Source organism: Staurois parvus, unplaced genomic scaffold (genome assembly GCF_062004578.1).
Source record: "Staurois parvus isolate SC_StPar_1 unplaced genomic scaffold, SC_StPar_1.0 ptg000390l, whole genome shotgun sequence".
In the NCBI taxonomy this organism is placed as follows: domain Eukaryota; kingdom Metazoa; phylum Chordata; class Amphibia; order Anura; family Ranidae; genus Staurois; species Staurois parvus.
In genome coordinates, this window is record NW_028318186.1 from 4,018,002 (window position 1) to 4,032,186 (window position 14,185).

General features: G+C 39.9%; 1 protein-coding gene and 1 pseudogene across 1 annotated transcript; both read left to right on the forward strand.

Annotated features, from left to right (window-relative positions):
* The first annotated feature begins 1,169 nt into the window (after window positions 1-1,169).
* Window positions 1,170-1,343, forward strand: LOC149455554 (U2 spliceosomal RNA; annotated as a pseudogene).
* A 2,579-nt stretch (window positions 1,344-3,922) lies between these two features.
* Window positions 3,923-6,512, forward strand: LOC149455555 (serine/threonine-protein kinase SBK1-like). Its single transcript, XM_089685973.1, has 3 exons — window positions 3,923-4,040; window positions 4,877-5,079; window positions 5,811-6,512. The coding sequence occupies exons 1-3, from the start codon at window positions 3,923-3,925 to the stop codon at window positions 6,510-6,512; spliced, it is 1,023 nt and encodes a 340-aa protein (XP_089542099.1).
* Window positions 6,513-14,185: the final 7,673 nt, after the last annotated feature.

The window sequence follows — 14,185 nt, forward strand, 5'->3', positions numbered from 1 at the left end:
GCTCAAATGTGAGTTTTTTCCTTTCTTTGGAATCATATAATAAAGATGTGCTTCACTATCAATACAATTTTGTCTTGTGGCTCATTATTTTGCGAGCCATGAAAGGTGGACCATTGTAGGAGAAGTAATGAGCCACAAGACAAAATGGGTGACCATTTTGGTCCCTAAAAGGGGACCATTTTGCCTTGTGGCTCGTTATTTTGCGAGCCATGAAAGGTGGACCATCGTAGGAGAAGTACCTACCAGGAGGCTGGACGTCGTTGGACCTACCGGTGAGCCAGATGTGACCCCAGAGTGAGTGTTGACATCCCCTGAGTGTCTACCTTGGTGACCGGATGCTGCCCGCAGTAGGAACCAGGCCTCCTTTTCCATGGATGGTACACCTGATGACATACATACATGCTTAACGCAAGCTCTGGGTCAAGACAAATATTTCCAGTCTAGCTTTGTGTTATATACTGTTACATACTGGACTTGTGTAAGCAATTGACAACCCACCCCCCATGCAAACAAAAAAGGAGAGCAGTGGCCTGCCTTGTCCAAATTATTATTAATATACAGGATTTATGTAGCACCAACAGTTTGTTCAGCGCTTTACAATAAAATGGGAGACAATACAGCAACAATACAGTTCAATACAAGAGAGTTAGAAGAGCCTTGCTCCTTGGAGCTTACAATCTAAGATAATCACATTCCTTTGTTATTTAAGGTAATCAGACCTTGTCCTCCTACAGCCCTTTAACCAAGGCTTGAAGGCATTCTTAAACATCTGTGAGGCCAACATTAATAAGGAAATGTGTAATTTTCAACTTCCCAATCAAATTGTAAGATCTGTGTAGGTAGGGGAACTTAAATTTGCTAATGTAAGCGCAATCAGTTTTTAGGCTAATTAGATCTATAAAATTTGCTCAGTTTAGTTCTATTATTCTTATCAATTTTTCATGTTTGATGCTTCTTTTTTGACTAATTTAATAAAATTCTATATTACTGTTATACCTCAGTGTCTGTCTCTTTCCTCTGCAAATGGTGTAAGGGTGTCCACAATGCGCCATCTTTGGTATCACTATTCCTTGTGGTGAGTCATCAGGTAGTGCAGGAGGGTCCCAAGGTTGCCGGGAGGAAAGTTGGCATACAGGATATATATTTCAGACCGCATTAACGTGCTTGCTATCGCTTCTCGGCCTTTTGGCTAAGATCAAGTGTAGTATCTGTTCTTATCAGTGTCCAGTGGGGGTGCTCCAGGTCATTCTAGCTTTGCGGGGATGGCTGTTGTACAGTACCCTCACTGGTATGATGGGGGTCTAGAAGGCTAGTACCCGGGGGACAGAAACCGGGGAGCCCACGAGTTAAGCTGGGGCCCTGGGAGTAATTCCCCCGAGGAGACAGGAAGGACCCAGTACCTCCTGATTTGGACGGATCTACCTTGTCTGGCCAGGGGCTGGGAAGGCAGAGAGTCCGCAAACACAGTGCTAGAGATATATTTATTTATTTAATTTATTTTTTCACTCCCACGTTTGTCACTTTTTACTTATGTGTGTGTTTTCTTCACATGATGGAGGGTGTGGGTCCTTGGGCCTGCCCTGAAGTCTAGGGGGAGGATGTGTGGCCTTTTGGTTCCTTCCTCCCCTGATCCCTAGGGGGTTTTCTCTTCGGGAGAGCCCCCTAACCTAGTACTGGATGTCCGGCTTCGGCTGGACATAAGGAACGGTGGTCCACCAGGCCTTTTGGCCAGGAGGACCAAATGGGAACCTTGTCCCCGTCAGGAGCTTTGTGCCCCGGGGGATCAGGGTAGTGGTCCAACCCCTTCGGGGGTAGGACAAAGCACACCCCTAAGTGCACTTTCTCGTGTGGTGTTCGCGCTTGCACTTTTTTTTGTGATCACTTACGGGTTTTTTCGTTCTAGTTTGCACGTTTGCGGACTTAAAAAAACAAAAAAAAAAAGTGCTTGCTATCACCATGGGTAGCTTTTAGCTGATGCCAAATGCAGTACAATTTGAAGTAATTGGTCCAAATATTGACATTATTTAGGGCTTTTAACACCAGTTTTTAAAGTGGCAGTAAACTGCCCAAAAAATTCAAAAAAATCTTCTCCGTGCAACTTTAAAAGCATAATGCATACTAGCACATTATGAGAGACCTGTCGGAAAAGAAAGCCCTCCAGTAGAGTGCTGCCACAGCTCCCCAAGGCTTCCATCTTCACCTGGTCTTCCTTCCTTCTGGGTTTGAAAGCCGTGGCCATCTGATTGGCAGAGCCGCAATGTCTTTACACCCCTGCGCATGCGCACGGGAGTTTCAGCTGCGGCACAACTCTCTCAGTGGACGGCACTCCATCCATTAAGGGCACAGTTTGCATGCACCAGTGACATCACCGGTGCTTCTACAATAAATATCTCCTAAAGGACATGTTTAGGAGATATTCACAGTACCTACAGGTAAGCCTTATTAAAGACTTGCCTGTAGGTAAAAGACACCAAAATGGGTTTACTTCCACTGTAAAAAAAACTATATGTATAAAAGTATATCTCTTCTTACCCTGCGGCCATACCCTTACTAGGTCTACAGTATATGCAGTAATGTGCATTACAAGTTTGGGTTTAAGGCTTCATGTTATTGCATAGAGATTTGGTGTTAATAGCCTATAAATGGCTAAACGAAAGCCCTTGTTTCACCAAGTAGCCAAAAATGTATACACAATTTAAAAATTACTAAAAGGCAAAACTTTTGTTTGTTTTGGATAGAGTGAAAGAAGGTTAGGATATTTGTCAGTTTATCATTTCTATCTGTGCATCCAAAAGTTGTGTTTTTTGCTTCTATAGGTGTCAGTGGAAATGCTGCAGAGAAGCATGTAGTGCATTTTTGATGTGTTTTGAATTTACCTAGCTACAACAAAAATAAAACAAAATCGCAAAAATGTGGCAAAAACGCAGGTGCAAAAAACACAAAATGCAATGCAGAAACGGGTCAAACTCAAACTGAATAAGTGTGAATGTAGCCTTACTCTATCCCCCCACCCCCCAAAAAAGTTTTGCTCTATTTTAAAAAAAGAAAACAAAACTTCTAGTATTACAGAACTGAGCAAGGCTCCCTCACTGTATAGATTATTTTAGTTAATATATTTATTACACACCATTGAACGATACTTTGTTATTTAGATTTGTACATTTTTGTTCAAGGATTGCATTAAAATAAAAATTATCAAACGTGTAATGATTTGTAAATATTCTATAGTAGGGATGTTGTGTTGATACTAATCAGTAGGAGCCTAATCATTCAGATATATATTTGAATAACCTTTTGTTAGAATATCAAGGTTTAGCATAAAAACCGTGGACAACCCAACAAGCCAGCAGTACACAGGCTAATCTGAGCACTGACCAAGATATTACTTAGATTTCTGTAGTACAGTATATTAGGAGTGACACTATAGTCATAAAATGGTTTATGAAACTTTAAAGAGATTACAATTTTCAATAAATTATTGGAACAGAAGATCTTTAATACCAAGACCAGAGTAGTGAGAATTAATCATTTCCAACCAATAGTTGACATCCTCTACAACACCAGTTTGAACAGAGTTAATCTTGCCAAGTTTTAATTTGAACATGTCAAATTTCCTCAGAGGCCAAAATTTCAACATTAGCAAACTGAAACTGGGGACAATAAAGACATACCCACTCCCTACTACCTATTGTGACCTGAACCTGTAGACACAAACAGAAAGGAGTCACCTTGATTGGTTAAGTTCAAGTGATGCCTCAATTTGCATTTTAATGAAGGTTTGTGGTTTCTTGGCTTGAATCCTGGCTCAAATTCTCTATAAAAGACAAAAGATAGTTTGAGGACCTCACATATCTTCTTAGGGTCCTCAAGGTCTTTTGGATACCGATTTCTGCACAGAAAGTCTGATTTTGCTATATTCACAATGGCAGCCTACCAAACTTGTGAGACTGAAACAATTGGAGAAGAGCAATACGAAATCCTGGGACATCTTGGCGAGGGTAGTTATGGAGAAGTTGTGATGGCTGTTGACAGGGAAATGGGTAAGTGAATTCTTAAATAATTACACAAAATTTCTAATTTGCAGACCGTTTGAACATATAGAACAGATAGCACAAACATTAGCATCTTTAATGATTAAATTACCTTATTAGATGTATGGGTTTTGTTGCATAAATTTCGGGAAAAGACCATGATGCACAAAGATCTGATTCAGCACTAACAAAATATAAAAACTGGTTGAACAGTGCAAAATCTCATTCAGGCAGCTGGCATTGTTCCTACAGAAAATAAAAGCCTTTCAACCTGTTATCAATTTCTTGAATCGGTCCTTTTGCATATCTTTAACAACAAACTGCCATGAGTAAAACATGAAGGCCACATTTTTTTAACTGCTACTGGTTATTATGACACAGAGCAAGCCTTAATATTTTACAAAAGTACATATTTGCATACAAGTTCCAGGTCAGGGATTCTATAAATTCAATTTGGAGGATTCAATATGGCAGCTAGGTGATTGGCATTTTGAAGAAGAGCTCACCAAAAGCAGGCTTCCTTTTTCTCTCATGACAGATTCATGATGGTCACACACAGTTATAGTGGGTCACAGGCAGCTAAGTATGTAACAGATTTGACCATAAACTGATGGTCCACTATGCACAACCTAGACAGTTGGCATTTAGATGGGAAGGGACAATAGATCTAGCTGCATGGGTAGCTACATATCTCACTGCTAGCGAGGGCCTAGAGAAGATGGCTATATTTTGAAGAAAAGCATCCAGTCTATGTAAAATTAATGGGCTCAAGTATTGGACATCATCCAGAGTTTTAGATGTCCAAGTCTTATTGTAACCAACTTTTTTTTCCTCCTCTTTAACAGGTAGCCTTGTTGCCATAAAAAAGGTAAAAAAGGAGCGAACCAGACTAGAAGACTTTCTTCATGAAGTTTGCATGTCACTCTTTGTTACTGGACACGAGGGTTTAATCTCTACCCATTCAAGAATTCTGGAAACCTCAGACTGTTACATGATGTGCCAGGAATTGGCACCTGCTGGATCTCTTCACTCCATCATCCAGCCAGGGGTAAGTAAAGCTAATGAAGTAGCTGACACTTCAGCATTTGCTTGCTAATTTTGTAGATTATTCCTAGGGATCCTGGATATTAATAGAAACTTGTGTTTTGTCATGGATGATACTTTCTATATATTTCATGCATTTATACCAAATATTGCTGGCCTGGTTGGAGAAAACTAAGGAAGGGCTAAAATCCCCAGTTGGCAATTTTCTCTGCACCATCTGGGCAAGATTTTCCTTAATTCAATCAAGAATTTGGAACAGGAGGTAGTAGGAATTCCCCTCTTAAACAATTGTCCCCATTGGAAGATTTTCCCTCACCTCTTGTTCTGTGACAACTGTAAAATTTGTATTTGCCATTAATTTTGTCTTTAAAAGCAGAAAGACAAAAATAGAGATTACATCCCTCCTTCTCCACCTCACTTCCTAGTGGGCACACAGACAATAAAAATCATGATACAGGTTGTGATCCTTCACCATTATATATGAAGGGTTAGTCCGGTTTTTAAGCCAGAGGTAAAATTTAGAACCAGTTAGACCTCCCATATTTCCTACATTGCCAAATTATTGCTGAAGTAGTTGGAGATTGGTTGCACTGATGTTCACATATATTTCCATCTGCAGATTTAAAAAAGTAACAAACGTTGTATTGAATTTGATATTTTTGAATGTCACTTTTTAGTAAAAGAATAGTGTTTTTTTTAAAGCGAAATTTCATATAATTGTTTTAACTTTTCCAGGTGGGAATTCCAGAAACACTGATCAAACGATGTGCATTACAAATTACCCAGGCTCTTGAATATATGCACAGCAAAAACCTGGTGCATAGGGACCTAAAGCCGGACAACATTTTGCTTATGGACAACAGATGTCATAATGTCAAACTAAGTGACTTTGGATTAACTCAATTTGCTGGTACAGTTGTTCCATCAATGGCACCCCTGAATGCATACATGTCCCCTGAACTTTGTGAACTGAAGCACAATGAGACAATTGTCGTGGATCCTAGTGTTGACATCTGGGCCCTTGGTGTTGTTTTGTATGTTCTACTCACTGGAAACTATCCATGGCAAACAGCTTCAGTTCAAGATCTATGGTTTCAAAAGTTTATTTACTGGCAGAACAACTCTGACCATGTTCCACCACCAAGGGGTTGGGAGAATGTCAGCAGGAGGGCTCAAGATTTATTTCACGTACTTCTTGCCCAAGACCCCAGCTGCAGGAACCAAGTCGGAGTTGTTCTAAGTTTTCTTCATTTTCCTTGGAACTTTGAAGATGCCACCCAAGAAACCATTGATCTTGTGGAGCAGAAGGAAGAGGAGGGTATTGAAGCAAAGGACAGTGAGGTAGAAGTCATTGTGCTGGAGAGTGAAGATGAAGTAATCATCATAGAAAACCACAGTGACATAGAATGCATTGTTATCGATTATTGCGGCTCTTGAATTTGCTTTAGTGAAAATCTCAGCAGTGCTTCTTTTGAAAGATACCAGCATTACCTAAGCTCTGAAGTTGACATCTAAACGGACCTCAATTATTGTCCTAAAAGGAGGAGAATAGTTGCAGAGCTTCTCCCTGCCCAGCTCAAATCATCACCATCATCTCAAAAATATTACTGAAGTGGTGAGTTGGAAGGAACAGGGACAAGCATTGAACTTTGCACTGTGATGTCACCGGGCCTCATCACTACCTCTTTGAAAAGCAACTACCCCACCTACAATTCATGTTGCTGTCTCCATGCGTTTGTATCTATAGTGTCAATGCAATTACTGCACCAGGTATAGAATGCAATAAATTCTAAGTATTGGTTATACCTTTTGTATTGTGTAATTCATCTATTTTTGCTCTGCCTCTTATTTCTCCTTCAACACAGATTGAAAAATTGTTACTAAACCCACAACAGTAATACCAGTCTCTGCCTACACATGGTTAACATTTACATCCTCCATTATTGACTTCAGGAAAGGAAGTGAAATCCCCCCAGTAGGTTCTATTTGCCAACAAGGGTTTTAAATAACTCCTGCCACCAAATAAAAAATAACCCCAAAACTACTGGGAAAAAACCCCCCACCACATCAGAGACAATATTCTTTCCCTTTTCAGGTATGGCCAATGAATTTTATCACAGCAGTTGATTACCTGGGAAATTTACTGCACAATTGCCACCCTTTGGAGAATATTAAATTGCATTTACAAAGCAAAGCTAAAATGCATAAACATGCAAGTCATGAGAAAAACAAAAAAACAAAACAGCCACACAAAAACACACTTTAAGGCTGCATGAAAGTTACACTGATGGCTCAAATGATTAATCACAGAAACACATTATAGCATAGTTTCTACTCTCTTTACCATTATATTGATTGTCGTAGGAGATAAAAAAAAAACACAAGAAAAAAAATGTATATACACACAGTATCTCCCAGAAGTGAGTACACCCCTCACATTTTTGTAAATATTTTTTATATCTTTTCATGTGACAACACTGAAGAAATGACCCTTTGCTACAATTATTATTATTATATAGTATTTATATAGCGCTAACAGTTTGCTCAGCGCTTTACAATATAATGGGAGAGGATACAGCATTATTACAGTTCAATACAAGAGGGATAGGAGGGCCCTGCTCCTTGGAGCTTACAATCTAAGAGGGAGGGGCTAGTGGTACAAAAGGTAATAACTGTGGGGGATGGACTGGTAGGAAGAGTAGAAGATTCCATTATTAGTTGAGGGCAGGATAGGCTTCCCTGAAAAGATAGGTTTTCAGAGATCGCCTAAAAGTGAGCAGAGTAGGCGATAGTCTGATAAATTGGGTTAGAGAGTTCCAGAGGATGGGGGAAGCTCCGGAGAAGTCCTGGAGACGAGCATGGGAGGAGAAGACTAGGGAGCTAGAGAGCAGGAGGTCGTGCGAGGAGCGGAGAGTATGGTTTGGGTGATATTTGGAGACAAGATTGGTGATGTAATTTGGGGCAGAGTTATAAATGGCTTTATATGTTATTGTTAATGTTTTGAATTTTATCCGTTGGGCAATGGAAGCCAGTGGAGGGATTGGCAGAGAGGGGTGGCAGATACGGAACAGTTAGTAAGGTGGATGAGTCTGGTAGCAACATTCATGATAGACTGAAAAGGGGATAGCTTGCGATGAGGTAGGCCAATGAGGAGGGAGTTACAATAGTCAAGGTGAGAGATAACAAGGGAGTGAATAAGTTGCTTAGTGGTTTCCGAGGTTAGGAATGGCCTTATCTTGGAGATGTTGCGGAGGTGAAGTCTACATGATTTGGACAGTGATTGGTTTTGGGGCTGAAAGGATAGATGGGAGTCTAGGATTACACCTAGTACTCTGGCATGAGGGGAGAGACTGATGGTTATATTGTTGATCTTGATGGAGAAGTGGAGAAGTCAGGGGACGGGGCATGGACTGGAGGGAATACTAAGAGCTCAGTTTTGGAAAGACTGAGTTTGAGGAAGTGGAGTGACATCCATGCTGATATGTCACTTAGTAGGTTAGTAATGTGAGGAGGAGACTGAAGGGGTGAGGTGAGGGGTAGAAAGATAGATTTGTGTGTCATCAGCATAGAGATGATACTTAAAGCCATGGGAGTTTATCAAGTGACCAAGGGAGGAGGTGTAGATGGAGAAGAGAAGGGGTCCAAGGACAGAACCTTGAGGGACCCTTACAGAAAGAAGGAGTGGAAAGGAGGAGCCAGAGTTATAGGTAGCTCCTGAGGGAGCGCTGCGATAGGTAGGAGGAGAACCAGGAGAGAGCAGAGTCTCGCAAAGAGAGTGGAGTTTTTTTTTTTGAGGAGGAGGGGATGGTCAACAGTATCAAAAGAAACAGAGAGGTCAAGTAATAAGAGTACAGAATAGTGGCCATTGGTTTTAGCAGTTAGTAGATCATTAGTGAGTTTTAGTAGCGTAGTTTCAGTGGAGTGTAGTGAGCAAAAGCCAGACTGTAAAGGGTCAAGAAGGTTGTTGTCAGTGAGGTAGGAGCTCAGGCGATTGTTGGCTAAGCGTTCTAAGAGTTTAGAGGTAAATGGCAGCAGGGAGATGGGTCTTAAGTTGTTCAGGTTGGAGGGGTCCAGGGAGGGCTTTTTAAGTGTGGGAGTGATGTGTGCATGCTTTAGAGGGGTGGGGAAGGCACCGTTAGAGAGGGAGAGATTGAAGATGTGAGTGAGGGAGCATAGGATAGAAGAAGAGGGTGACTGTAGTAGTTGTGAAGGGACAGGATCCAGGGGGCAGGTAGTGAGACGGGCTTATGAGAAAACCTTAGTGACCTCTTCAGTAGTAGCAAGATCAAAAGAGGAAAGTGTTGATGGAGGTTTAGTATAAGGTATGCCAAGTGGGATGGTTGTCTGTGCAGTAGAGATGCCCCTACAAATTGTATCAATCTTGTTTTTGAAATGATTGGCAATCTCGTAAGCAGTGAGTGAGTTACTGGGTGGAGGTGGAGAAAGTAGAGAGTTAAAAGTAGAGAAGAGTCGACAAGGACTGGATGACAAGCTATTGATGAGAGTGACAAAGTAGGCTTGTTTGGCAGCATGGAGGGAGGAATTGTATGTTAACAAAGCAGATTTATATAGGGTGAAAGCTTGGTGTGATTTGGTTTTAGCCACATTCGCTCCAGCGCATGACTATGTCTCTTAAGATTTCTGGTGTCGTCAGTCTGCCAAGGTTGTAATGGTCGGGGCCTGATGCTTCATGTGGTTAGAGGAGCAAGTGAGTCTAATGTGGATGAAAGCAAACTGTTGTAGACAGCAGTGGCCAGGTCAGGGCAGGACAGGTGAGAGATTCTGTCATAGAGGCAGTCAGTTGCAGGGTAGAAAAGAGAAGGCTTAAAGTTGTGAAGGTTTCTGCGGGTAATTGTACAATGTAAAGTAGTGAGTGTACAGCTTGTATAACAGTGTAAATCTTCGGTCCCCTCAAAATAACAACAAACAGCCATTTCCCAGGGTGTTGTTGTTGTTTTACAAATGTAGATTTACATGTTCTGTGGGTTAATTATCTGAAGGGATTTTTGAGCTCACCTAAATTTATGATAAGCTTTGTTAAAGTGGTGGTAAATGGATTTTTTGTTTTTAAGATACCAAACATGTCTATACTTGCCTGCTCTGCGCAATAAAATTGCCACCAACCTATAAAGCCATCAGGAAGGACAATGTGAGTAACCTTACACCCCTTGGGATGGATAAGGGGAGAGGGCAGTCAGGTGTAGAACCCAACAAGTTCCTGAGCTGGGATTGTTTGACTTTGGCAGCTTGTGGACCCCTAAATACTGTTACAGAAAAATCAGAAAATCTGGTTGAGACATAAAACGATGATTGGTTGACCAAAAATCTTATTTAGCAGAAAAGTGAGATATAGAATCATTCATAGCATTATAGATTTTTTTTTTTCAAGTAACATAGTTGAATCAAGTCTAGTGATCATTTGACAGAAGCTATACAAATTGCACCAGTTCCTGATGTTTCATACTCCATAGAAAGAATTCTTCACACAAATTATAGCCAATATTGTATTTACAGAGTGACCTGCAATTTTAGTTATAAATCAGTAACCCTCTGCCAAAAGTGGTACATTTTCAGCTCATTTGAATGCAGCCTAAACATGTTAAAACTAATGTTTCAATATTTCAAACACATTACTTTTTTTAAATATATTTGTTATGAAGTCTTTTACAAGTTCATTACTATGCTTGGCCTTTGTCATATTTACAGTATAGGTACCCAAGGTACACTTCTATTCTCCATTTATCTCTTCACTGATACAGGGGAATAATTGTTTAACAGCCGTTTAAATCTAGATAGAGATGAATAGGGGTAGAACTTCTATGAAAAATACTTATAATCTGCAAACAAAATCATTAACATTTTACTATATTATTCATCTTTAAGTGCCCATAGACATTAATTCCCATCAGTTCCTGTCAAGTGAAGAAAGCTCTCCAATAAGAAAACAAAAGGAAACACATTGTCAGACTGAAGTGCTAGAAACTAGCACAATATTGCTGTTTCTGCCTTCTTATCCTACTTCTAGTAAAGGCATCATGAGACTGGAAGTGGGGGCAAATCTGCCCAATAGTAGTCAAAAACATATGTAAAAATCTGACACTATCCAAAACTAAAAGCAATGCTTCAGCTGGGGCTAGGTTTAAATGGATTAGAAAAGTGATATCACCAAGACTTGGATTTCCAGGTAAAGGAAAGGAAATCCAGAAGTGGGCCCATGATGACAAATGTGGCTTGTCTGGGTGTATGTGGTTACATATTGTTATGTTACACAAATGTGGTCAATGTCAAATCTAGAGAATCAATCATTCATTGCTTTATAAATAAGTAATAATAATGTAATTTATGTAAATAAATCATGGCAAAATGCATTGGAGTCAATGGCTAGAAAAAAAAACTAAGGTGGCTTTTGATGGGTTTGAATGGTCTCATGCTCCCTATTTTAGGAGTTTTCTTTTTCAGTGCTAGCACAATACCCCCTTTTCAATTAATCATGTTTTTCTGCAAGCAAACAGTGAATATCCATTTTTTTTCTAATATCCCTACAGGCAATTGACAAGCTAAAGGGACTCTGAATTGCTGATCTAATTAGTGACCTGCTATATGTGCAGAGTCCTTGTAAACTGAAAATAAAAAGCTCGTTATGGAAATGTACTAAACTGTTCATACCTGGATATATATTTTATACAGGTCCTAAATTAGAATATATATCCATTTATCTATGTTTGTGCCCCTCTGAAACTATAATGAAAAAGTGATCTCACAGCACCTCCTAGACATAAAATCGCTGGTGCGAAATGTCTCAAATGTCCTGTATTTACTGGGAAGTATGGTCATTGAGGAGACATCTAGTGAGCAGATAAATTCATTCAAATATCTTCTCAGTCAAGTCCAGGTTCTGATAGAAGTGCACAGCTGGGGGCAGTCAGCATGTGGGGGCAGTCAGCATGAGGTAATGCTCTCCTACTATTGTTTACATTACAAACTTTTGACTATTGAATAGCTAGACCTGGCATAGGTGTGTCCACCATCTCTATGGACACTTGTGTTTAGACATTCTCAGGTGCCCCCTGCTCATTATAATTTCACAGCTTCCATGACAGTACATTTATTTGCCCCTCTGAAAGTATAATGAAAAACTGATCTCAGAGCACCTCCTAGACATAAAATCTCTGGTGCCGAATGCTTCAAATTTCCTGTATTTACTGGGAAGTATGGTCATTCAGGAGACATCTAGTGAGTAAATAAATGAAATCAAATATCTTCTCAGTCAAGTCCAGGTCCTGATAGAATTGCACAGCTGGGGGCAGTCAACATGTGGGGGCAGTCAGCATGTGGTAATGCTCTCCTACTAAACTTTTGACTATTGAATAGCTAGGCCTGGCATAGGTGTGCCCACCATCTCTATGGACACTTGTCCATCTTCTGATAGAAGCACACAGCTGGGGGCAATCAGCATGTGGTAATGCTCTCCTACTCTTGTTTACATTACAAACTTTTGACTATTGAATAGCTAGACCTGGTATAGGTGTGTCCACCATCTCTATGGACACTTGTGTTTAGATATTCTCAGGTGCCCCCTGCTCATTATAATTTCACAGCTTCCATGACAATACATTTGTTTGTTTCACCCATACAGAAAACCCTCCTATTATCCCCTTTCAAGGAGACACTTTTCACACATCTGCTACAGTCCAACATTTATTTTATTTTAAAATTTTGCAAAGAATGTAAGAAAAAGTATGTTAGAAACCGTACGGATTTTACATTTAAACACTAACAATTCTATTCCAGGACAATATAAAGCGAATATTGTCTAATGTTGGCCTTAACCTTTGAATCATTTGTGTAAAAAAGGGAAACCATTTAGATCCACTGACAAGTTTGAGGTTATGTGAATGCAACTTAAACACAAGTTAAAATGTGTTAATGTGCACCCCCCCCCCCCCTTCCCAAACACACCAAATCTTATAGCACCTCATAAAATAAAATTAAATAGGGAAAGGGGAAAACAATCATTGTTTGGATTTTGTACATTTGTATCCTCCACTTATCTCTTTTCTAATAAAGGGGGAATTGGTCTACAAGCCATTAAAATCTGGGCAGAAGCATCACAAAGAGTACTTATAATCTGCAAACAAAATCAATAATGTTTTCCTAAATTATTAAAGGATAAGTTCACCTTTGGAGCGTGTTACAAGCAATCTGCTGATCGCTGGTGCAATGCTTTACAGGCTCTGGCAACAGAAAAATAATTGCACTTTTTTACCTGTAAAAAATGTGCATTTATTATTTATTTTTCCAAAAAGGTGAACTTGTCCTTTAATCTATACATACCCATAGACTTTTTATAAAAGTAGTTCTCAATCAGCTCTAGTGACATTTTCTGTGTGGCACCCACAAACATTGTGGGTCAAGACCCAATGGAGAGGTATAGCAATCAGATTATAAAATGTCAGATGAACACAATTCTCACTGACAAGACTGTGCTGGCAATGTCTGCAGTGTACTACAACACCCCTCAAACTCTTATCCATAGGGCTACACACCAATGGGCACTATTCATGCATAGAGAAGCATGCAGGTTCTTGGCAACAAGAAAGCTATAGGGACAATTTGAGAATTCCTGTATATCTGACCATCTTCTAGTGTATGGACAGGTTTACACATCTTGCATTGCCAACAGATATCAGAGGGCGTTGCACTGCAATAAACACCCTCTGATATCTATTGTCTGTTTTAAATAAATGAACATCTGACTGCACATTTCTTGATTAAAATCTTATATCTATGCATAATATAAAGGTGGTCCAGTATTGGCACGTAGTGGTCCTGATTTTGAGTATTGATTGAAACAATCACGTAGTTTGTGTTCTAAGCTACTTCAATACCTATGACCACAGAAGGTTTTTTTGTGTATTTCTGAATATATCTAGTAATCTCCCTGTGGGTGGGCAGATCCTTAATTTTTCCATGTAGAAAATTGGAGAATCAGAAGAACAGATTGTGCCATTGTCAGGTATTAGACAACGTTATGACAGGCAGGCATCTCCCCAACCATCATTTTAAAAAGGAGATGGTTGCCATGTATGTCTATGCTTGATTTTTCCATA